Below are 23,014 nucleotides of genomic sequence, written 5' to 3'. Positions count from 1 at the left end.
AAAAAAAAAAAAGTGTTTAGGTCACTAATAATGCATAGGTTGGATTGTAGTGTTATGAGGTTTGAAACTGCGTCTAGAAATATGTCTAGGAATGTTGCATTGCTAGATGGAGGTCTGTAAGGGAGTAGAAAGTTACAGGAGGAAGATGGTGTAGGGTTGCATCTGGTGAGGAGGGCCGCACAACCTTGTATGGAGACGATGTCAGCTTTAGTGATATTTAATGCTTTCTTGAATATAACAGAAGGGTCACCTCCTATTTAGCCTTTACGATTTTGTGTGATGGTTTGATTGCCTAGACGTTTGGCTTCATGCAACCCTGGAGCCATGTCATCTCCCAACCATGATTCAGTTATGAAGAGTAAGTCAGTTTGTGTGTCAGTGAGAAGGTCGTAGATGTTATGTTTATTTTTAGAGTGATCGAGAATGTATTATTAGGCAGTTTAGAGATTGGCTTTTGGTGATTGAGTGACTTTGTTTTTTTGTAGAGGAGTTAGCAGTATTTTGTGAACTTATGGCAGGTGTGTCATTAATGCTGGTATTAGCAGCTGAATGAGGATCGAAAACGTGTGGATTTCTCTATCATATTCCTCGTCCAGCAGGCTTAGAAGGCATTTTGATGGGTTTGCATGTGTTGGTGGTGGAGAGGGTGGTTGGGAGTTAGTTGGTGTTCTGTGTTGTTTTAGTAGAATAGCCTTGTTTTGCAATAGTCATGGAGATGCGAAGTTTCGAAGAGTGGCATTTGTTTATTTTGTTTGCGTCTTTTTAGGGAGGAAGGTATATGAGTTAGGAATGGTGGTGCAGCATGTGGGTCATGTTGTAATGCTCTAAATTGTCCAATGGATGAGAGGCGGTTGAAAGAGAGTTGTTGTCTTGGTGTAATTGTGTTAGGTGTGGGGTAAGAGAGAAAGCTAGGCAGTAGAGATGGTTTAGGATGTTTATTATGTGTGTAGTCAGGTGGGTGAGAGTGGGTGTATGTTTCTTATGTAAGTGATCTGGCTAAGGAGTATGGTTGTTTTTGATGCCCTATGAAGCTTAGAGATGCCTTTGAACACATAACATTAATGTTCTACACAAGTTATATAGCGTTCTTGAATAATATTCCAGTGGCCTGCATTGAAGGGTACATTTTCAGTCTGAAATTTAATCTAGAAAAGACTAAGATGTTCTGTTGTGGACGCAGAAACATTAGGCCTCAGTGGACTCTGAGATCAATGAAATAGGGTACTGTCAATTCCAATAAATATGTGGGTCTGATAATTGGCCATAAAACTGGGGTTCCATGTTTAATGCTAGGAGGTTTTAAGTTGTAGTCTTAGCTGGAAGTCTTCCTATATTTAGCCTGAGCCTGGAGGCATATGTGAATATGGCTTGTAGAAGGCCTGTTTGGCTGTCAGGGTCAGCTTCATGCAATTGAAGCATGGATTTATTTGTATTGTGGTGAGATGAAAGGCTGTTGTGAGGTATGCTAATAGAAGCAGAAGGATAATGAGTGGTTCCGAAGAGTGCCTGGTTGTATCAAAGAATGCTGAGCAATAGCTAAGGATGCAGATTGATGCTGAGCAGTGTGGAGCGAGTTCAAGTGTTGGCAAGATGGGGGAAGCTATGTAGATTGTTGTAAATCATTGCAGAATGACGGCTAACAGCAATGAGTTGTGCCAAGCAATTATAAGCCTTTTTCAACAATGCTGAGGGTTACTGAGTGGTGCAATTGGTAAATGGAAGTTTGTTATCTTGTGTCTTAGGTGATGATTCTGGGAGCCAGCAACAGACCACAGGATGTGGACTCTGCCATCTTACGAAGAATGCCCGTAACTTTCCAGATCTGCCAACCTGTAAGGTCTTTGATTGTTTTTTTGTCTCAGCTATCATAAATGCAGTGGCGGCTCCTCCACTAAGGCGGAGTTGCGTCGCCCAACTGCTTTTAAGCAGGGGAGGGAGGAGTGGTGTGACCACTCCAAGTGCGCATGAATGCTTGGCCGTCCCTCTGGGGCCAGCCAAACAGTCACGTGCATTTGCATGTTCTCCACGCAGGCTGCATTACAGCCTGCGTGGAGAAAATGCCCAGGCCCCCAGTCTCCGTCTGAGCGCCGAACCATGGCACTCAGACCAATTACAATGCTGCATTGCGGCATTGTGATTGGTAAGCACCCAGGCTCCCCCGACCAATCACAATGCTGCATTGTAGCGTTGATTGGTATGGGGAACCTAGGAGTGGTTCCCAGTTGCTGTTCGGCCCGAGTCTGATGGATCAGAGTCACGGGACTCGGCAATAAGGTACGGGGTTTTTTTTTGCACCCCCCCCCCCCTCATCCAACCCCTCCCTGCCCCCCGCCTCGCCACCCCGGATCCGTGCCGGCTGCCACTGCATAAATAGGCAATGGGGATTGGTACCTGGAAAGAGAGATAACAAGGCCTTTATCAGGAAAATAAATCAATACTGTAAGAAGCAGTAGGCACATGCAATTTCAAACATGGCTCCTCTTTTTAGGTCTCACCTACAGACAGCTTTTGCCTGTATGTTGTAGAAGATCAGTTGTGTAAAAACACCAATACTTACAGAGTCTTTCGGTCAGTCTTTTGCTTTCGATTGGTTGCCCTTCTTGTCAATTTCATTTGCTTTCTTCTTATTTGATGACTGCTTCCTCTTCCTGTGTTGTGCCTCCCTGTATCATTGCCTCTTTACCGTTCTTTTGATTAGCTGACCTTCCACTGCTTACATTCACATTCAGGAAGATACGTTTTTCTTTTTATTTCAGCTCATTATAGAAGTACATGTGTTTTCATGTGGTTCTTTGTGTGCTGCTTTCCTCTTCAAATTCCTGGCCCACTGAGTTTTCTGTGTTGTTCCTGCCCCCCATCAGCCTGTCTGTTGCTTCCCCCACTGCTGCTCATCTAGCATTTAAAATGTTTTAAATACCTCAGGCCCTCCTACCACGCTCCTCCATTGTTGTCCACCCTCCTGGTCGAGGATGCCCTCTGAGTTGTTGACTTCTCCTCCAACCTCGCACTTACTCCTTTATTGCTCCTCCCATTGCCACTGTGTCCAAAAGAAGGCATTGACTCTTTAAGTTCCCACTCCTACCTGTTCCACCATTGCTACCCAATCACTCTGCATCGCATTCTTTTTAATTTTTATTTTTGGAATGGCCCAGCAGCTGCAATCTGCTGCCAGGTTACTCCTTTTTGAAAAAAGAAATCCGCTTTGGTGCACTTTTTGATTTACCGCTCAAGGATGGGCATCCACCTACATGTGCATGCTTGGTGATGCATGCACACTTTTATGGCATCATGCTCGGCCACCCTAGTGTGATGACGCATACGTGTGCATACGCAATGATGCATCTGTCGTTCTTTTTCTCTTTAGCATCAGCAATTAAAAAAGTTTTCTTTGCTAAACCAAAGTCAAAAGGCAAGACCTTCTTTTGCTTTGCCAATGCCTATTTTTAAACAGGGACCCATGTGTTCCTTGAAACATAGTCAAACAAGCCATGTCTTCACTTCTGTTGTCGGCCTGGCTCAAGGTGTTGCCTCAACTCCTCTTTCCTCTTATGTCGCACAAAGTACAAGTAGTTAAGGATCATTGATTAGTTGTCTTCTCTCTGACCCTTAAAAACATCAGAAGAGAACCGACAATTGAATTCCCATCCTCCATGCATTTCATTGGCATACACTTTGTAGGGTCCTTTAATCCAGGCTCAACTTCTAGAGCAATTACTCATTCAGGCTCATTTTATTTTCTCCATCAGTGCCTCCTGCTGGTGGTGGTGTACAGTCAGCTCCCCAAAGTCCTTGAGTCCCTGTGGATTTTACTGTTTTTCTCTCACGACCCTTGATTTTTCACACTCTTGTTTTCCTGAGATTGCATCATTTTTCTCTGTGTGGCTGCCTCATCCTTGGGTCTCTGTTAAGCCTCATAATGAAAGCTCATTCTCTTACACCCTGCTACCAGATTTGAATTCCTTGCTCGGTTACACTGTCTGTTCCTTTCGTCCTTGCTAATCTGTGCACCCTTTACCCTCTTTTTTCCTCAGACCCAACAGCAACGAAAGGAGATCCTGCAGCTGATACTCACAGGAGAAGAGGTAAGTGTTTTTTCTGTCCTGTGAACGTCAAGAGACCATTACACTTGAAATAGTCACCACACTAAAAGTCAATATGGAGGGAGACATAAATACCAAGTGGAGGAGCTGTAAGGGTGACATTACTGGTTAAATGAGGGGCGTAATCTGCTGTTCATGGACAAACATACACATTAAGCATGATGAATTCAGAGACTTAAGTGTCATTGTCCACTACAAAGGATGATTTGCGTACACCAAATGTGTGACTGCAGACGAATCATACCCAACATCTCTGTAGAAATGGAGAGACAGAAGGAATTGTAACTCAATCTCTTCCATTATGGAATTATAGCTACAGAACCATAACTCCATCATCTTTTGCACTGCTTACAGCCTTAAACATGATCTCAGAAAAAAACTTAATCGATGGAATCACTGAGGATACCACTAGCCACGTCACCCGTAATAATATCAATGGCTCAGGCACTAAGCTGACGGTATGACCAGTGGGTATGCCCTCTATCCACTTATTGTGCCCACAGGGCACAAATACATTGTATGTTCTGTGCTCACTGCCAACTATATTTATTTTTGAGTCTGCAGAGACTAATTTCCTGTAGAATGTTTAATGCTTGCACAGCCCCCCACTATTGGTAAAATGATTTTGTACTGTTCATAGGGAATTTAGAAATTGTGTCCTACCACAAAATATAGACCAGCCTCTTGGCCATCACATGTCTTACCCATGTGAATTTTGGTGCAGACCCTTTATGATTTCATAGTTTAAAAATATGTTTGAGCATGTTTCTGAATATTTTCAAGCGTGAAATCCTCAACACATAAAATGTTAACTACTCAAAACTGCCATCATCCAATTTTTCTAAATCTGGCCCACACATAGAACAAGTAGAGTCACACCTGGTCTGGCAGGTATTTTTGTGTGAAGGGTAGCAGCAAAGTTAAGAAAATAAGCTACAACTAGTGCATGTCCCCCTTAAAATGTAAAGATAAAAGAGAAAATAAAAAAATAAATTTCTTTCAATGTATTTCATAGCAGTCTAAACTATTATGGTTAACAAACAAATTCAGAATTCTCATTTTAAAAGAGACTACTTAGGATTTCACTCAAAATGTTATTCAAATAGGTGTCTTTTTCTTTGAGGAAGTTGACAACCCTTGGAACATAAATGGGCCAGCGCTTGTGAAAATATGAGCAAGCTATTTTAGAGGAGAGAGTTTAAGCATGGTCCCGATGTACTCATAATTTGCCAGTGAATATTAGTTGCTGACCTAACATCCTTTCGTACCTTATCCTTTATTGGAGGATAGTAAGAGCAGCTCTTCTCTGATTCTATTGTGTCCTGTCTTGTTGAACACTTGGCAACGCAGTGGAACACAGTATAAGGTGCCAAAAGAAATCAAACAGTGACCATGTTACAGGAGAATGTGTTGGGAGTTGCACCTCACTGAAAGGAAAAAGTCAACACATTCCGAAAGAAACTCTTACAAAAAAATGAAGAAGCAAAAACAATGCAACAAATGAAAATGAACAGAACTCGAATAATGAAGCAAAGCATTTGTAAATAAAAAGAGTGAATAATGAAGACTAAGTATCCCCAAGCATTGCAACCCAGAGAGGACACAAAATACTCGCCTTAAATAGGATCCATGGACTACTGTTCCTCTTCTGACCTGTAAGTAGTCAGGCACCATATTGAATTAGGAAAAACTAATTCAACCTAAAGTAACCTTTGGTAAAACATGCATGAAAGCCACCTGCAAGTTTGTGTCAATATCTTCAAGTGAGACCAAGACCATATACAGAACTAGGATTGTTTTTCTCTATGTCCTGTTTACTACAGCCTACAAAAAGAACTGCTGGTAATTGGCTACCCGCTGCCCGATGATCCGACCATGACTGTCCTGGGCCTCCGGCCGGCGAACCCACGTGCCATGACCTGTCGAGACTGGCCCTTAAGCCTCCACATACTGGGCGCTGCCAAGCAAATCATTGCTCTTTACTGGAAAAAAAATGAAACGCCACGATCAGCGTTTGGTTCACCCACCTGTGGCACACAATGGCAATTGAGTTGCTCACGGCGCGACTGCAGTTTCGAGACACTAAGTTCACCAAAGTATGGCAGCCGCTTGTAGACTACTACTGCAAACTGGAGCAAACACATCTCCAACCTCAGAGGCTGCGGGCCTTGCGCCTCTTTGAGGATGCTGTATACCCTTTGGCTGATGACAGCCTCTGGAGAAACACTGCTGATGTTGCCCTCACACACCCCCAGGCGGTGCCATCACCGCAGGCCCCGGACACCTCGCCCTCCCCCCTGGTCTAGGCAACCCCGTCCAACATCTGTATGCAACCCAGACCAACCATTATCTTCGGATACCGGAACATCCTTGACCTGTTGGCCTGTGCCCCTGGCACTAAGGACCTACTGCTCACCCCTCGCCCTATCTCCTCTTGGTCTCTTTCTCTCTTCTTTCATGTTCTTTCTTCTCTTCCTTTCTTTCGAATTTCTCATTTACTATGTTGGATACCCTGTTCATAATTGAAACGTGACCCCAGTGTGCAGATATGAAAAGCGTATTCCCCAGCTCACGACCGCTTCGTTAGAGATTAGAACTGGGTCGCAGTAGATACACCTGCATCTTTGGCTGTTCACGGCACTGGGATTGAGACTGTAATAGGCCTATCTGTGCCTTCATATGTGCCCATCATTCCTTACTATCTCTACTGCTTATGGCACTATATTAGTTGAGCAATATAGATGATATCTCTGCATAATATCTACTGATTCCCGCCCTCTGGCCGTGGTGATGTAATGCAGTACTGTGGGAAAATGGCTGTGTTCACTGCCTATGCCTGTCTACACATGATTGATTAAAAATGCCAATAAAAACAAGTTTAAACAACAACAAAAAAACTCCACTTTGGGTGTTTCTTGAAAACAAATCTCCTTTGCCAAGCAGTTGCCCATTCTGCAAAGTTCACTGCCTTCAGTGAAGCCGTCGCACCAATATTCTCCTTGAAAATACAGATCTCTAAATTTGATGGGCAGCCTTTTGCTGCCCAACATGGTCTAAATGACCCTGAAAGACTTTATTGCATTGTGTGTAATGGATGGTACAAATGTATGACCTATGGTTTATTTTTAAAGGGGCCATCTGCTGAATGATGTCACAGTACTCCTCAAAATCCTAGCTGATGTCAAAGCAACATTGTGGAATTGTTATTGTTAGTGGTGCACAAGTTACTACTTGTGTTACGATATATCTGTAAGAGACATTAGTTAGGGATAGATTCCTTACATTAGAATATCCCAAGGCGTCAGACTGGATCCGGAAAGTTTTTCGTCAGCAGTACCCCTGCGGGTCGGAAGATGGCATTGTGCGGCTCCGCGTCTGTCGCTGGCATTGTAGGCGCCTAGATGACGTCACAGAGACTACTTAGGCGCCACTCATGCACGCTTACGTCAGTTCTGTACACGACTTTCCGCGCCAGGAACGCAGAGCCATGCGAGAAACTGACCACTGGTGCCATGAAACTAGGGCCCTGAAACATATGACCTTAACCCTAGAAATCGGTTTGCAGAAAGGGGAGGACAGATGGGGTGGTAAGGAATCTATCACTAACTAATTTCTCTTACAGATATATCGTTACACAAGTAGTAACTTGTGCATCTGAAAGAGACACTTTAGTGATAGATTCCTTTCCTTAGAATAGAGACCCCAGCAATACCAACCCCGGTGGTGGGTCTGTGAACAAGATTACACCAGAAAGTCACGGAGAACTGAACGGCCAAAGTAGCCGTCTCTCCGGACTTGACTGTCAAGGCAATAATGCTTGGTAAACGTGTGCAGCGAGGCCCACATACGTGCCTGACAGATATCTTGCAAGGGAACGCCATGTCCCAAAGCGTTAGTGTCTGCCGTTGCCCTGGTAGAATGGGCACGCAGCCCCACAGGAGGCTCCAACGAGTAACATGCTTTATTGCACAGAACGACCCACCGAGAGATGGTTCGTTTGTGCATGGCCCGACCTTTTTTGGCACTCACGTAGCCAACAAAAAGTTGGTCATCTACCTGGAACTGTTGTGTGCGCTTCAGATAGAACGAGAGCGCACGTTTTGGGTCCAGACGGTGGAGCCTCTCTTCCTCTTTTGAAGGATGCAGAGGTGGAAAGAAGCTGGGCAAAGTAATGGTCTGCCGATGTAGAAGGGTATGACAACCTTTGGCAAGAAAGAAGGACGAGTCCTTTAAAACCACTTTGTCCGAATGAACAGAAAGAAAAGGAAGTTTAGAAGAAAGAGCGTGGAGCTCACTCACTCTTCTGGCAGAGGTGATAGCTACCAGGAAAGCTGTCTTAAGAGTGTGAAGACATAAGAGACAGTTATGAAGTGGCTAAAAGGGAGCGCACATCACATAGGTAAAGACAAGATTCAAGTCCCATTGAGGCATTATGAAAGGCACGGGAGGAAACGTGTGTGTAATGCCTTTGAGGAAGCGATTAACAAACAGGGACTTAAAAAGAGAAGGCTGATCTGGAAGCCGTAGAAAGGCAGAGATGGCCGAAAGATAACCTTTGATAGTGCCCAGAGAAGAGCCCTGCGGGGCCAAAGAGAAGGAACAGAAGGACTTTGGGCAGAGAGGAGATCCACAGCCTTTGCTGTGCACCCTGCCACAAATTTGTTCCACCTGCAGGCGTATAATGTCTTAGTGGAGGGATGCCTTACTTCCAGAATGATATCCAGACTTCGGGAGGAAGGTCAAAAGCTGCTCAATCTCCACGCATGGAGGTGGAGACTGGACAGGTTCGGGTGGAGGACCGTCCCATGCTTCTGCGACAGAAGATCCTCCCGAAGAGGCAGTCGGATCGGGGGAGAGATGGCCATGCTGAGTAGCTCGGGATATCAGTATCTTCATGCCAATCCAGAGCCACAAGGATGACTTGGGCCCGGTCGCGCTGAATCTTCTTCAGCACTCTGGGCAGAAATGGTATAGGCGGAAAGGCGTACAACAGACCGAAGCTCCACTCGTGACAAAAAGCGTCACCAAGCGAGTGCCGCCTTGGAAATTCCAACGCGCAGAACTGATGACATTGTGCGTTCTCTTCCGTGGCGAATAGATCTAACCAAGGCTCTCCACTCTGCAGAAAGAGACCTTGCGCCACGTCCGAGTTCAGACACCATTCGTGATCCATCATGCACCGGCGGCTGAGTTTGTCCGCCCTGGCGTTCAGAGAACCAGCCAGGTGTTGAACCACCAAGGTAATGCCTTGATGTTCCAGCCATGTGCAGAGGCGGAGAGCCTCCTGACATCGGGTCCATGACCCCACCCCACCCTGTTTGTTGCAGTACCACATGGAGTGGTTTTGTCTGTGAACACCTGCACTACACTTTCCCAGACAGAGGGAAGGAATGCCTTCAGTGCAAGCAATTGTCGTGCAGTGCCCTCCGAAATCTGGACGTGATCACACAGGTTGTCCTGATGCTGTGCCCACTGGAAGTTCAGGTCCCACTGCAGAGCCCGCATATGCCATCTGGTGTGTTGCACTAGCAGGATTCAGGAGGCCATGAGGCCCAGGAGCCAGAGGGTCATCCTGCCTGAAACCCAGGATTGAGGCTGAAAGATCGGAATCATAGCCTGAATATCCCAGACTCGCTGCTCGGGAATATAAACCCGAAACTGCGTCGAATCCAGAACCGCTCCGATGAAGGGGAGCTTCTAAGAGGGACTCAGGTGCGACTTTGGCACGTTGTTGGAGAACCCCAGCAAATGCAGGAGGTTGGCCGTAGTGTGGAGGTGGTAGACAAATACCTGGGGCGAGCCCGCCTTCAACAACCAGTCGTCGAGATAGGAGAAGACTGGAACCCCTGATCTGCGCAGATGAGCCGCGACCACCGCCATCACTTTCGTAAACACCCAAGGGGCACTGGTAAGGCAGAAGGGGAGCACGGAAAACTGAAAGTGCTCTTTGCCTACCGTGAACCGCAGGTAGCGCCGGTAGGCCGGCAGGACGGGGATATGAAAATATGCGTCCTACAAGTCCAACGCTACCATCCAGTGTCCAGGGTGGAGGGCAGCCAAGACCTGAGCTAGAGTCAACATCTCGAAAGTCTCCTTCCGGAGGAAGCGTTTGACGTTCCTGAGGTGCAAGATTGGACGCAGGCCCCCTTTCTCCTTCTTGGAGACCAGAAAGTAGTGGGAATAACAACCACATCCAACTTCTGGCCCAGGAACGCGCTCGATGGCCCCCTTGGCTAAGAGGGCCGTGACTTCCTGCTTCGAGAAGCGCAAAATGGTCCCCCAACATGCAGTGGAACTGAGGTGGCATGGCTGGAGGGGAAGCCATGAAAGGAACGAAAAGCAGACGTGGCTGGCCGCGTGGCAGAGAGACCTAAGGACTTGGCCGTAGCCCCGGGAGTTCTTAAAACGTTCCAGCGCACTATCTGCCTTATCACCAAACAGGCGAGTACCATCAAAGGGCATGTCCATAAGCGAACTTTGTACATCCCCTGAAAAAGCAGTGGACCGCAACCAAGCATGGCGAAGGTGGGCCACTGTTGTGGAAATCGCCCTACCCAGTGAGTCCGCAGGATCCAGTCCACACCTGATGGTGAACTTTGCTGCATCTTTCCCCTTTCCAACAGCTTGGGAAAGCACTGTCCGAACCTCCTACGGACACTGAGGCTGCACCTGCGCAACCGTGTCCCACACAGCGTGGGAATAGTGGCCCAAAAGGCATGCGGTGTTCACGGACCGCATACCTAAGCTGACAGATGAAAACAATTTCTTGCCGAACTGTTCCAGCTTCTTGGATTCCTTATCCGACGGAGCGGTAGGGAATGCGCTTTGGGAAGTGGAGTCCTGGATGACCAGGATCTCCGGTGTGGGGTGGGGTGAGCAGACAGAAAAGCAAGGTCACTCGGGGCCCCTGTGGCTGGTCTTGACATGGTGGCCATCAAGACATCAGTTAGGGCCTCATTGAATGGCAGCAGGGGCTCCAAAGAGCTTGCTGCTGGCTGAAGCACCTCAGTGAGGAGATTCGTCTTGAGGGTCACTGTAGGCAGATCAAGGTCAAGGGCCTCCTCTGCTCTACGGAGCACCACAGTGTAGGTAGCGCCCTCCTCCGCCACAGCAGGAGGAGAAAGAAACCCAGGGTCAGAGGAGAGGTCAAGGCCACCGGCATCCTCTAGCCCTTCTGTCCATTCCTGTTCTGACCTGCACTGCCGTGCGAGAGGGTCCTCAGACCCCTCCCAGTCGTCCCCTTCCTCCACCGCCCGTGGAACAGGCTGCGAAGGTGGGGGAGGGACAGAGGAATACAAATTGTCGAACGGTGCCAGTCGACGCTGGTCCTGCTCCATGTCCCAGTTAGGGTCCCAACCAGGAGCAAAATTGTCCGGGAACCCAGGCAAAGGCGGTGGTGGAACAAACGGAACCCACTGCGGCGCCAGGATCGAGCCACGGGTCGCTCCGGGACGGAGCCTGGCGGCGGAGGGCCCTGCAGCGCCTGGGTCTTCAGCGGGGGGCCATGCGTCCCCGGGGAGGCCGGCGTCGCCAGCAGCGGAGCCGTCAGCACGAGAGGGCCCTCTTCTGGGACCGCAGGGCCCGAAGGTGCACCGGCGGGAGCCTGAGCCCTGAAAAGGCGGTCCATGGTTGCAAGAAAATCTTGCACTTGGGCAGGAGTCGCTGACAGACCCGGATAAGGTGGGTAGGCCGCAGAACTCACAGGCTCAAAAGGAGCTGCGGGGTTGGGACCCCCGGCCCCCTCGTCCGCGTCCGGAGACCGGCGGGGGAACGTCGGAGAGCGGGAACGCTTCTTCGACTTCTTATGACGTCTCTTACCCGATTCAGAGTGTGAAGACTTCGACCCCGAGGAGCAATGATGATGGCTCCGCGATCGGGCCCTCGATCGACCCCTGGACCTCGAACGGCGCGGAGACGACTGCCAGGCCTCCAGCAGCTTATGGGACCGCTCACGTAAGGCCTTCGGAGCCATGGCTTGACAGTCGGAACATGACCGGGAGTCATGGTCGCGCTCCAGACAGGAGAGACAGACGCCATGGGGGTCGGCCACCGACATCGTACAGCGACAAGCCCGCAGGATTTAAACCCAGGCATCCTTACGTGGCACCAGGAGTCAAAGACTCAAAAAAGCAGAAGACAAAAAGTCTCAAAAGTATAGTCAAAAAGTGACTAGGGTACGTGCTGTAACCGGATCTGCGCTTGCTGGCGCGGAAAAAGAAAGAACTGACGTAAGCTAAGTAGTTTCCATGACGTTATCTTGGCTCCCACGAAGCCAGAGACGGACGCGAAGCCGCACTACGCCACCTGCCAACGCACAGGGGTACTGCTGACGAAAAACTTTCCGGATCTAGTCTGACGGCTGGGGATATTCTAAGGTAAGGAATCTATCACTAACGTGTCTCTTTCAGATTGTTAGAAATGCTGCACTGGACAAATGGAACTGAGTGTTTTCTTTACACTGGATAGGCCCTTTAAAAAGTCACAAAAAAAACAAACTCAGTTGTTTTTTTGCTATGTCTGTGTTCTCTTTTTTCTTCCTTGTTCTCTTGCTGTTATTCTTTACCTCTTTCTGCCACTGTCATATTTCACTTTCATTACATCTTTCTGAATTGTTCCACTTTCACTTCCTCAGTTGTGTTTGATCTTGCTTTATCACTTTCTCTTTGTATCAGTCCTAAAATTCCTCATTACCTTTCTCCCCCATTCCACTCCTCCATCTTACCTTAAGATTATAGTTCTTCCTTTTTCTAGATCTCTTTTTCTTTCTTTCACAAACTTAGGGGTCCATTAGGATGGCGGACAGATCGCCACCGCCATGCAGGCGGTGGCGATCCGTCCGCCATCCCTGCCCATCTGCCACCTATCTTCCCCCCGCAATATTACGATGGCGGGTGGGACCGTGGCAGAGGGGAAGACCGTCCGCCGCTTTTCCGCCGCGGTCCGCTTGCGACTGCGGCAGAAAAGGCCTGATATGGTGGCGGTGTCTATCAGACACCGCCAGCCATATTAGGATAGCCGGTGAGGAATGCGCCACGGAAAGGCATACAGTCTTTGCTTTGGGGGCCCGTTGTGGGCCCCCAGGGTGAAGGGGGCGTGGGGGGTGCACATGGGGGGTACCTATGGTACCCCCCAGCATTTCAATGTACAACGTGCATTTTTTGCATTGCGGCGGCTGGTGTTTCAAGCACCGTCCGCCGCAATGTAAAAAATGCGGGATGCACCCGCCACTGTGGCGGATGCATCCTTATTGGGGGCACGGTTCCTCCGCCCTTGTGGCGTACGGTACCGGCCCCCGACAGGATGGCGGACTGACTTTTTCCGCCATCCTAATGGACCTCTATGTCTCCATTTCTTTCCAGCTGCTATGCTTCCCTGTGTGTAGACTGACTAGATAAGCCATCAGTTTGCCATCCTTTGCTCACCTTTCCTTTACCTTGCCTTGACTCAAGAAGCTGGAAAGAATGTTGATATAAGAAGCTAAGGGGGACCCATGGGACTAGCTCCTTAATCCTATGCATGTTATATGTGGTGATAGTCATTAACATTGAAAGATGACTAACAGTGTTTTTCCCATAAACTAGGACTTATGACTTTCAACATGAATTCTATGGTGGGACTAAAGTCTCCCTTCTAAAACACACACATACTACATTTAGTTAAGGCAAATGAGTGGTTGTTGCCTAGTTCAACAGCGTACATATATAGTATGATACCTGCCTGTAAGTGATGCAGGCCGTTGGATGTAATACATTGTTCACTATTAGTCACTACCAAATAAAATTTACCAACGACTTTGCCCACTCTTGGCTTCATGCACCAGTGTGACTTGTGTTTACTCTTTCTTGCCCCAACCACCCCCGAACAGATGAGCAACGTGGTGAACCTAAAAGAACTGGCAGAGAGGACAGAGGGATATTCAGGCAGTGACTTGCGTGAGCTATGCCGCGATGCTGCCCTGTACCGTGTGCGGGACTATGTCCGGAAGCAGCAAATGTGGCTCGTCATGCGGCCATTGAAGGTGGCTGATGACACAGACGACAAGTAAGACTTTAGGGGATAAATGGAGGATATAACATCAAGAAAAATTATGTCTTATCAGAAAAAAAGTTAATATTGGTACGTGATGAAAGACTAATTACTACTACAAAGATGTTGACCCTAGAAGTGGCAGTCCACAAGTGAAAATTTGTTCTTGACCCATTTCTTTATAATTTTTTCATATGTAAATAATGGTGACATTTCAGGCAGTTTCGACTTCATTGAGGACAGATGTAGCAAACAAACTTCAAATTTGTGCTTAGTTTTTCTTGTCATATTATGATAATCATCTTTACATTAAGTGTTGTTACCCATTGCTGGAACCAGGAAATTGTGTGAGTTTGTTTTCTAGTTGGCTAACTATTTTGGTTGTCTACTGGTGATGATATACGGAGTTGATGAGCACTCCTCCCAGAGTCCAATAACAGATTTTAAATCAACCCATCTATTTTTCTTGCTTCAGGCCCAGAGACAGACTGCGGCCTATGACCCAGTTGGATCTTCTGCTCGCACTGGACAAGATGAACGAGTCGAAGGGAGCAACAGCAGCGGCAGCCATGCAGCATCCTTCCCTGGACTGAATACTTGATCACTTTTAGCCACTGGTGCCAACCCATATCCCCTGAAGAATATTCAGGTCATGTAAGCAAGAAAATCTGAGACACACCAGCATCGACCCTGAATGTTCAAATGGCCCCACATACCTCAGAAGAGGCAGGAAGAAACTGATGTGCATCAGGTGGGGTGAGACTTCCAAAGTTGGGCTGGGTTAAGAAAACTTAGCGGTGAGGCATGGATGCAGAGACATGTTTCTAAATCCTGTTGAGGAACTGATCACATTTTGGGAGTCTTTGGAAAGGAGGGTATACATGAAGTACAACGTACAGAATTTGGATAGATCTATTGGGCTGTTCACAAACCGTGATGAATACCCAGGTGAGTTATCATGCACTGTATTCAGCTGTTGTGTTCTCCTACTCTGTGTAATTCCTCAGAGGAGCAATGTGAATGTTTAGCATTTTGGACACTATATACCAATAAAGTGGTCACATTTACCTCACTGATTTCTTGTTTGTTCCAATAGCACTTCTGTGGCTGCTCCTTGGGTAAATATGTGGAGATGTTAGTAGACAACTGAACTTTAATGACGTGCTGGCAGTGAGGGGGTCCATACTTTTGTGATCCTCCGTCAGCTTCTATAGCTCTACGCGAACTTCGCTGGCTGCCCATATTAAAGAGAATTACATTTAAGGCCTTATGCATTGCTTATAAAGCCCTGCATAATTCTGGACCAGAATTTTTTATCCAGAATTTTAGATGGTATTGGCCCTCTAGATCACTTCGTTCTTCGAACGCAAAATACACAATAGTTCCAACGTTCAAGGTAGCACTTTGGGGTGGAAAAAGCTTTGTGACCACCACTGCAAAGATCTGGAATTCCCTTCCTCTTAACCTCAAAGAAGCCCAAATTCTTCAATTTAGAAAGACCCTGAAAACTTGGCTCTTCAATCACTAGTCTTCTCCCTTCCTAGACTCATCTGACTCTGACTCCTTGCAGCGCCAAGACACCCTTGGGTATTTGAGCGCTATACAAAATCTACTAACATAACATACTTTTGCACATGGGTAGATGTGTGACAATGTCTCAACCTTGGCCACTAAAGTGCTACAATCATTAAACAACAAAGTTCTGTAGAGGCTAAAAGTTTTTTTTAAAAGCATTAGTTCTGGTTGGAAGAGAGGAGCGACAGACCCAAGACAGGTTTAGAACATAGTATCTTCACTTTCCCGGATCCTCTCATATAATGAATCAAGTTAGTTTCCGCTTCTTTGCAATTGTTGTAATATTGTATGTTTGATGTTTTTTTCTTCTTTTTTTTTAGCTTGTATTTTTATGGTATGAGGATTTTATTGTTTTTTATCGTATCTTTTATGGCCTTGATGTCCGAAATAAAGAACTTTTGGATTGGATTGGATTGGTTTAGAACATTAGACTGTTGAGGGCTCCATTGAAGACAATGGAGTAGCTCTGGGCTTATAATGGCTGGTAAAAGCCTGGAGCTCCAGCATTCCAATGTTTGTCTTTGTGTTTCTCCATTTTTAATTTAGAACGTTCTACCCTTAGTGGGTGGAATGTTCTAATAACCTTGTGGCCCTTGTTCCTCAGGCTATACCGGCAGTTACATTTATGCTTAGGGTATAAATGTAAAAGCTAGTTACCTACAATATCTCTGACACCACAGGCTCAAGTATATTGCAGACTCACATGAGCCTCACACTAATCTGTGAGAAGACCGGCTCAAATAGGAACCTCCAAACTGAAATATTAATGTAGGAGGTGTAGGAAGGTGGATACCTGACCATGGTTACCCCCAACTTTTTGCCTTGTGTTTAGCTGGTTTTCAACTTAGTTGGCCTGGGATCCTGCTAATCGGGGCCCCAGGCTATCTGCTCTCACTGTAAAATGGACTCCATGTACTCTAGGTACATCTCCAATTGGATATTGGGTCACCCTTGTGAATCCCTGTATAGTGTACCCTAGGTACCCAGGGCATAGGTGCACCCAAGGCCTACCAGGGGCTGCAGCATATATTATGCCACCCCTGGCTGGCCACCTAAATTGACACAACTGGCTGATCACTCAGCTGGGGCAAGGTCGTGTAATCACCCCTTGCTTAGGTATAGTATTCCTATATCTACCCTTATATATAGACACACAGTCACCTATAAGTCACTCCTATGGCAGGCCTTAACAATCCTGGAGGCAGAGTGCTTGGTTATGTGTGAGATGGTGCTCTAGCATGAGCTGAGCCTGTCTGCAGCTTTCGGAACCATGTCCTTATAGCTGTTCTATGATATTGCCATACCATATACTCTTAAGTGCATTATAATCCTCGCGGTTAAATGCTAACTTTGGTTTGTCTTTATCCAAACATGTCGTGTAAGGTTTCATACGCTTTGGAATACTACCCCCTCGCTAATTCTGGCGACGGGGGTAGCATTCCACCCTTCTAGAGGGAGAAGACATGTTAAAACGACTGTACCCGATTAAAGTTAACCAGAGCCCCAGCATCACAAAATGGATGCTGCTGCCACAGACACAAGTCTGACCTCGTACTGCTGGGAGTCCTTCCAGTCAGGGAGGCTTGGACAATAGGTTTCCTGTCTGGGGCCGTGCGAGCACACAGGACTTTGTGTATTGGGACAGGGAGGGCTGAATAGATGGAGACACTGCCTAAGGCACACTAGGTGCTTCATGCATACCCCAGTTCAAACCGGTTGCTGAGGCACTCCAGCCCCAGCTCTGGCGCGAAACTAGACAAAGGAGAGGGGGTGTAACCCCCCTTCCTGGTCCCACCCACAGGAAGGACCTAGAAAGTAATCCAGCCCCTTTTAGTAGTATAAAGGTAGGAGCTGAGTGCTGAGACTTTAGGTTTGATCCTGAACTGAAACTTGAAACGAAACTCTGGACCTTCGATGTTCTGCTGAAGCTGAAGACTGAAGAATCTTCCTTGTGGCCAAGGAGTGTCCACCCTGGGCAACCAGGCACCATCCAGCAAATCAACGGCTTGCTTTGTCGACGTTCCTGCCGGAACCCGAGCACAGAGCCTGACAAGACCCAGACTTCCAGACCTCTCTGACCCTCTCTTCACGACTGCAGCATAGCTGAGATCCGTGGAGGCAACGAGACACGTGGGACCGGACATCTTGAAAGGCCTGCAACTTGCTAACTGTGCAGCTCCTGAGGTATCCTCGCAGCTGTGCACTGGGGATTGAGAAGCCCTGAATCCGAGCTCCACCGGCACCGAAGATCAGCCCTCCACACTCCACGAGTTCTGCGTGGGGCCCTTCTGCTTGTGTTCTGCTCGACGCGTTGTCCGGTTGCTGGCCCGTTGGCTAGTAGCCTCTGTGACGACAATCCTTTTGAATCAACTCGCTGGTCTGGTTGCTCAAGACTGGCCCTTGCCTCCCTGCAAAGGTGAGGCACCTCAGACCTTGCTGGTCTGCACCAGAAGCCTTCTTTGAATCCTGCTTGGGTTGGCTTTGCCAAGGCTTGTTAACTCCAATCCGGCAGTCGACCCCTCCATCTGCGAGAACCTTCGTGGGACAGCTCGCCTCCAGCACCTGGTCCGCGTGGCTGAAGAGAAAAGCTTCACGACAGCACCTGATTGCTCCACGTCGTCGTCTGGTTCCATCCTGGTTCCACCCGGTCACTGGCTAGTGACCCAGACTCTGTCCCCTCTGCTTTCAGGTCCTCTTCATCATCGATCCACCCTTGGATCCACCCGGACATCTTCCTCCTGGTCGCCTGCAGCATCTTTCTCCAGGTTTCCATAGGCTTCAACGACGAAACCCGACACATCTTCACACCTATGCACCCGCCGTCCGTGGGTGAGGTAACGCGAGTACTCCGGTGCTCCCAAGGGTATTGACTATCCAAGTGTCTAGGTTTTTAGTTGTTTCCTCCTAGCTAGACCGGAAGTGTCCTGAATCCTTCTTTTTCTAACTTCTATGTATCTTGTTATGTGTTTTTGCCTCTGATCTCATAAATATATATTTTATATATATCCTGTGTGGTGTCCTTTCATTTGATATTCAAGGGGTTACATATGGTAAAACAGCTGGCTTTACACGCCCTCTAGAGTCTTTTAGCCTAAGACTTTTCTGTCCACGCTACCACTAGGATAGCTGGTCTATAAGGTTGACTTACAACCATCACCGTAAGGGTTGTTTGGACTGGTGCAAGGTGTTCACTAGAATAGTGAACATCATATACCAGGCCAACTTCTCACATTGGTGTGCAGCGGTTGGGATTAGAGCTTGTAGTTGTTTTACCACTTGTAATCTTGAGATATCATTTGAAAGATCACATAGGTACCTATAGGTACATATAAAAACAAGTCTTATTATACTTAAGTTCTACTGAACTTAGCTATTGTAGAACCTGGGTCTAGCACACCCTGACTACACCTCCTAGAAAGGTTCTGTAGGAAAACAAATAGTGTAGGTAGGTGCAACACCACACCTCACTAGAAAACATGTCTCAGACAGTGAACCCCAGTGGTTCCCTGCTGCAGAGGTAGATCCCTTGAGGACTGCTTCGAGATATGAAGCCTTAGCCTTCCAAGAATTGAGACAATTGTGTACTTCTAGAAGGCTAAAACAGGGTTCAAACCCTACCCTCAAATTCCTGGTTGAGCTCTTAGAAGAGTATGATGCTCAACAGCCACATGAGACAGGTGATACAGGTAGTGCAGATGAAGTCTTTCCCTCCTCAGATGATAATGCTGATACTCCAGTACCAGATGAGGAAGAAGAGGGGGGTGGAGGAGGATGATTCTGATCTTGAGGTAAACAGCCAGGTACCAGTCAGAAGACTTAGCCAGGCTAACCTAAGCATGCATGGGAGTCAGTATGGGCAGCCCCCATACAGGCCCTCAAGTGGGCTTATCCAGAGGCAGAGGAGAGGAAGATCCTACTCTAGGGAATCTCTCCAATCTCATGCTTCAAATAGCTCTCATGGCCCTGCCCAGAGAGGGATGACCTCCCCTCAGAGAAGGGAACATGAGGCAAAAATGAGAGAGGCTGCTCTAAGGATTGAGAGGCAAGAACTTGAAGTTGCCTTGGCCAAAGAGAAGCTTGCTGGTGCTAGAGAGCATAGAGAGAGTGGGTTAGAACCCACTGCTGGCAGCAATATCCCTAAGGATAAAGACAGGTCCTATGACAATAGACACCTGAGTAAGATTGTGCCCCCCTACAAAGAAGGGGATGACATCCACAAATGGATAACTGCTTTGGAGAGGGCCTGCCAAGTACAGCAGGTACCCCAAAGTCAGTGGGCAGCAATCTTATGGCTCTCCTTTTCAGAAAAATATAGAGATAAGCTCCTCACAGTTAGTGATGGGGATGCTAACAACTACTCTGTCCTGAAGAGTGCTCTGATGGATGGGTTTGGCTTAACCACTGAACAGTACAGGTTGATGTTCAGGGATACCCAGAAGACACAGACTCAGGACTAGACTGATTTTGTAAATTGTGCTACTAAGGCTCTGCAGGGCTGGTTATTGGGCAGCAAAGTACAGGACTTTAAAGGGTTGTATAATTTGATTATGAGGGAGAAGATCCTTAGTAATTGTCACAACCAGCTTCTACACCAGCACCTGGTGGACTCAGATCTGACCTCTCCACAATAATTGGGTAAGAGGGCAGACAAATGGGTCAGAACCAGGATTAGGCCTAAAATCAGGGTGGTGACCAGAAGAAAGATTCTACCAAGCCTCAAGAGAAAGGTGGGGATAAATCAAAAGACAAGTCCTCCACAGGGCCCCAAAACTCCAATGGTGGGGATGGGTCCCAAAACACTTACTCTAATCAAAAGAAGCCTTATTGCCATGTCTGTAAACAGCCTGGCCACTGGAAGACTGACAGCAGTTGCCCAAGGGCCAACAATAAGGAAAACATTCGCCCAAGTAATACTGCCAGACCTCCTGTTACTATTAGTAGTAATCCCCCAGGTGGTGGGAGTGCCCCCAAGAATTTGGCTGGGTTTACTTTGGGAACTCAGGTGGACTCTGGCCTAACCAGGTCCCCTACCACAGCTACTCTTGTCAGCGAGAATGGCATGGGGTTTGCCAACTTCACTGCTTGTCCCAACACTTTGGGAAAGTACAGCCAAGAGCCCCTCATCAATGGCCAGAAAGTTAAAGCCTATAGAGACACAGGGGCTAGCATCACTATGGTGACTAACAGTCTAGTCCCCTCAGGACAACTTTTACCTGGGTTCACCTATCAGGTGACCAACATTGATGGAGTGCAGACAGATCATCCCATGGCAGTAGTAAATATCAGCTGGGGAGGTGTCACTGGCCCCAAGAGAGTGGCAGTGTCTACAAACTTGCCTGTAGATTGTCTACTGGGAAATGATCTAGAGATCTCAGCCTGGGCTGAGGTAGAACAGGAAACCCATTCCAAAATGGTAGGACTTCTCCAAAAGGTTAGTGGGCCTGTGATAGTCGCAGCCCCCACCCAAACAGAGTTCCTTCCTGAAAAGGTTGGTAGGGCAATCAATCAATCAATCAATCAGGAGTATTTGTAAAGTGCACTACTCACCCGCTAGGGTCTCAAGGCGCGGGGAAGAGGGGGGGGCTGCTACTGCTCGAAAAGCCAGGACTTGAGTTGCTTCCTGAAGGAGAGATGGTCCTGGGTGAGTCGTAGGTGGGTGGGGAGGGTGTTCCAGGTCTTGGCCGCCAGGTAGGTGAAGGATCTTCCTCCGGTGGTGGTTCTGCGGATCCGTGGGACATTGGCGAGGGCGAGGCTGGCGGAGCGGAGCTGGCAGGTTGGCGTGTAGAACGTGAGGCGGTTGTTGAGGTATTCGGGGCCCAAGTCGTGGAGAGCCTTGTGTGCGTGGGTGAGGAGTCTGAACGTGATCCTCTTGCTGACGGGGAGCCAGTGCAGGTCCCTCAGGTGGGCGGAGATGTGGCTGTGTCGGGGGATGTCCAAGACGAGTCGTGCTGAGGCGTTCTGGATGCGCTGGTGTCTTTTCTGTAGTTTGGCGGTGGTCCCAGCGTAGAGGGCGTTCCCGTAGTCCAGACGGCTGGTGACGAGGGCCTGGGTGACCGTTTTCCTGGTTCCAGTGGGGATCCAGCGGAAGATCTTACGGAGCATGCGGATTGTGTTAAAGCAGGAGGAGGTAACGGCGTTAACTTGCATGGCCATCGTGAGAGAGGAGTCAAGGATGAAGCCCAGGTTGCGTGCGTGGTCCGTGGGCTTGGGTGGGGGGCCCAGAGCAGGGGGCCACCAGGAGTCGTCCCAGGCAGAGATGGATGGGCCGAGGATGAGGACTTCCGTCTTGTCTGAGTTCAGTTTCAGGAGGCTGAGCTTCATCCAGTCTGCGATGTCTTTCATTCCGTCCTGGAAGCTGGCTCTGGCGGAGGTGGGGTCGTTGGTGAGGGAGAGGGTCAGTTGGGTATCGTCGGCGTAGGAGATGATGTTGAGGTTGTGCTTGCGTGCGATGGCTGCGAGGGGGCTCATGTAGACGTTGAAGAGGGTGGGGCTGAGCGAGGAGCCTTGAGGTACGCCGCAGATTATCTTGGTGGCTTCTGCGAGGAAGGGCGGGAGACGGACTCTTTGGGTTCTGTCGGAGAGGAAGGAGGTGATCCATTCCAGGGCCTTTCCTTGGATCCCGGCGTGGCGGAGGCGGGTTGTCAGGGTGCGGTGGCAGACCGTGTCGAACGCAGCCGAAAGGTCGAGCAGGATGAGGGTGGCGGTTTCTCCGTTGTCCAGCAGGGTCCGGATGTCGTCGCAGCCCAAACTCAAACAGATTTTTGTGTTGTGAAGCCTGAAACAATGGATCACTCCACTCAGACAAAGAGTATTGGGGAGGAAGAAAAGTCTCCCTCCCTCCAGACATTAGGTGAGAGTCAGCCTCCTCAGGGAACTGACCCTCCCCCTTGTGAAGGAACTGCCCCAGAGGTAGTCAGGCCTAGCCTGGCAGAGCCCCTGATGTCAGTGGACCCTTCCAAGGTGGGACCCAGTCTGGAGCAGGTAACCTGCCCCTCTCTACCCTGCCTCAGTCAGCCCAGGGCTGTAGAGGTCAGGGAGGCCAGTGGACCCCAAAGGGCCCCCTGTCCACAGGAACTCCCCATCAGCAGAGTAGGGGCACCAAAGCTAGAAACCCTAGCCAGGTGAAAATTCCAAGAACTCCTGAGGAATCTCCCTTACACCTCGTTAGGAACCTCCCCCAGATGGACTCTGTTGGGCACAGCCAAACCTGGGACCTAAGGGCCCCAATCCTGACCTATCCCTCCAGTAAGCCAACAGAAGGGACCCAGCCTCCAGCTGTAGGTAGCCAGAGGTTGACCCTGAGAGCACAGTGC

General features: G+C 48.4%; 1 protein-coding gene across 5 annotated transcripts in view; it reads left to right on the top strand.

The window, feature by feature from the left end:
- Positions 1–16,109, top strand: part of LOC144790972 (outer mitochondrial transmembrane helix translocase-like) — a 167,850-nt gene extending 151,741 nt beyond the window's left edge. For all 5 annotated transcript variants that reach the window (XM_078665591.1, XM_078665593.1, XM_078665592.1 and 2 more), the window contains 4 exons: positions 1,743–1,832; positions 4,032–4,082; positions 13,966–14,141; positions 14,602–16,109. In XM_078665591.1, the coding sequence (XP_078521717.1) occupies positions 1,743–1,832; positions 4,032–4,082; positions 13,966–14,141; positions 14,602–14,719 (435 nt within the window). In that variant the 3' untranslated portion in view covers positions 14,720–16,109. The remainder of the gene's footprint in view (positions 1–1,742; positions 1,833–4,031; positions 4,083–13,965; positions 14,142–14,601) is intronic.
- Positions 16,110–23,014: the final 6,905 nt, after the last annotated feature.

The sequence above is a fragment of the Lissotriton helveticus genome, chromosome 11, assembly GCF_964261635.1.
Source record: "Lissotriton helveticus chromosome 11, aLisHel1.1, whole genome shotgun sequence".
In the NCBI taxonomy this organism is placed as follows: Eukaryota; Metazoa; Chordata; class Amphibia; order Caudata; family Salamandridae; genus Lissotriton; species Lissotriton helveticus.
Note: the sequence above shows the minus strand (reverse complement) of the source record. Positions and strands in the feature narration are given on the sequence as shown.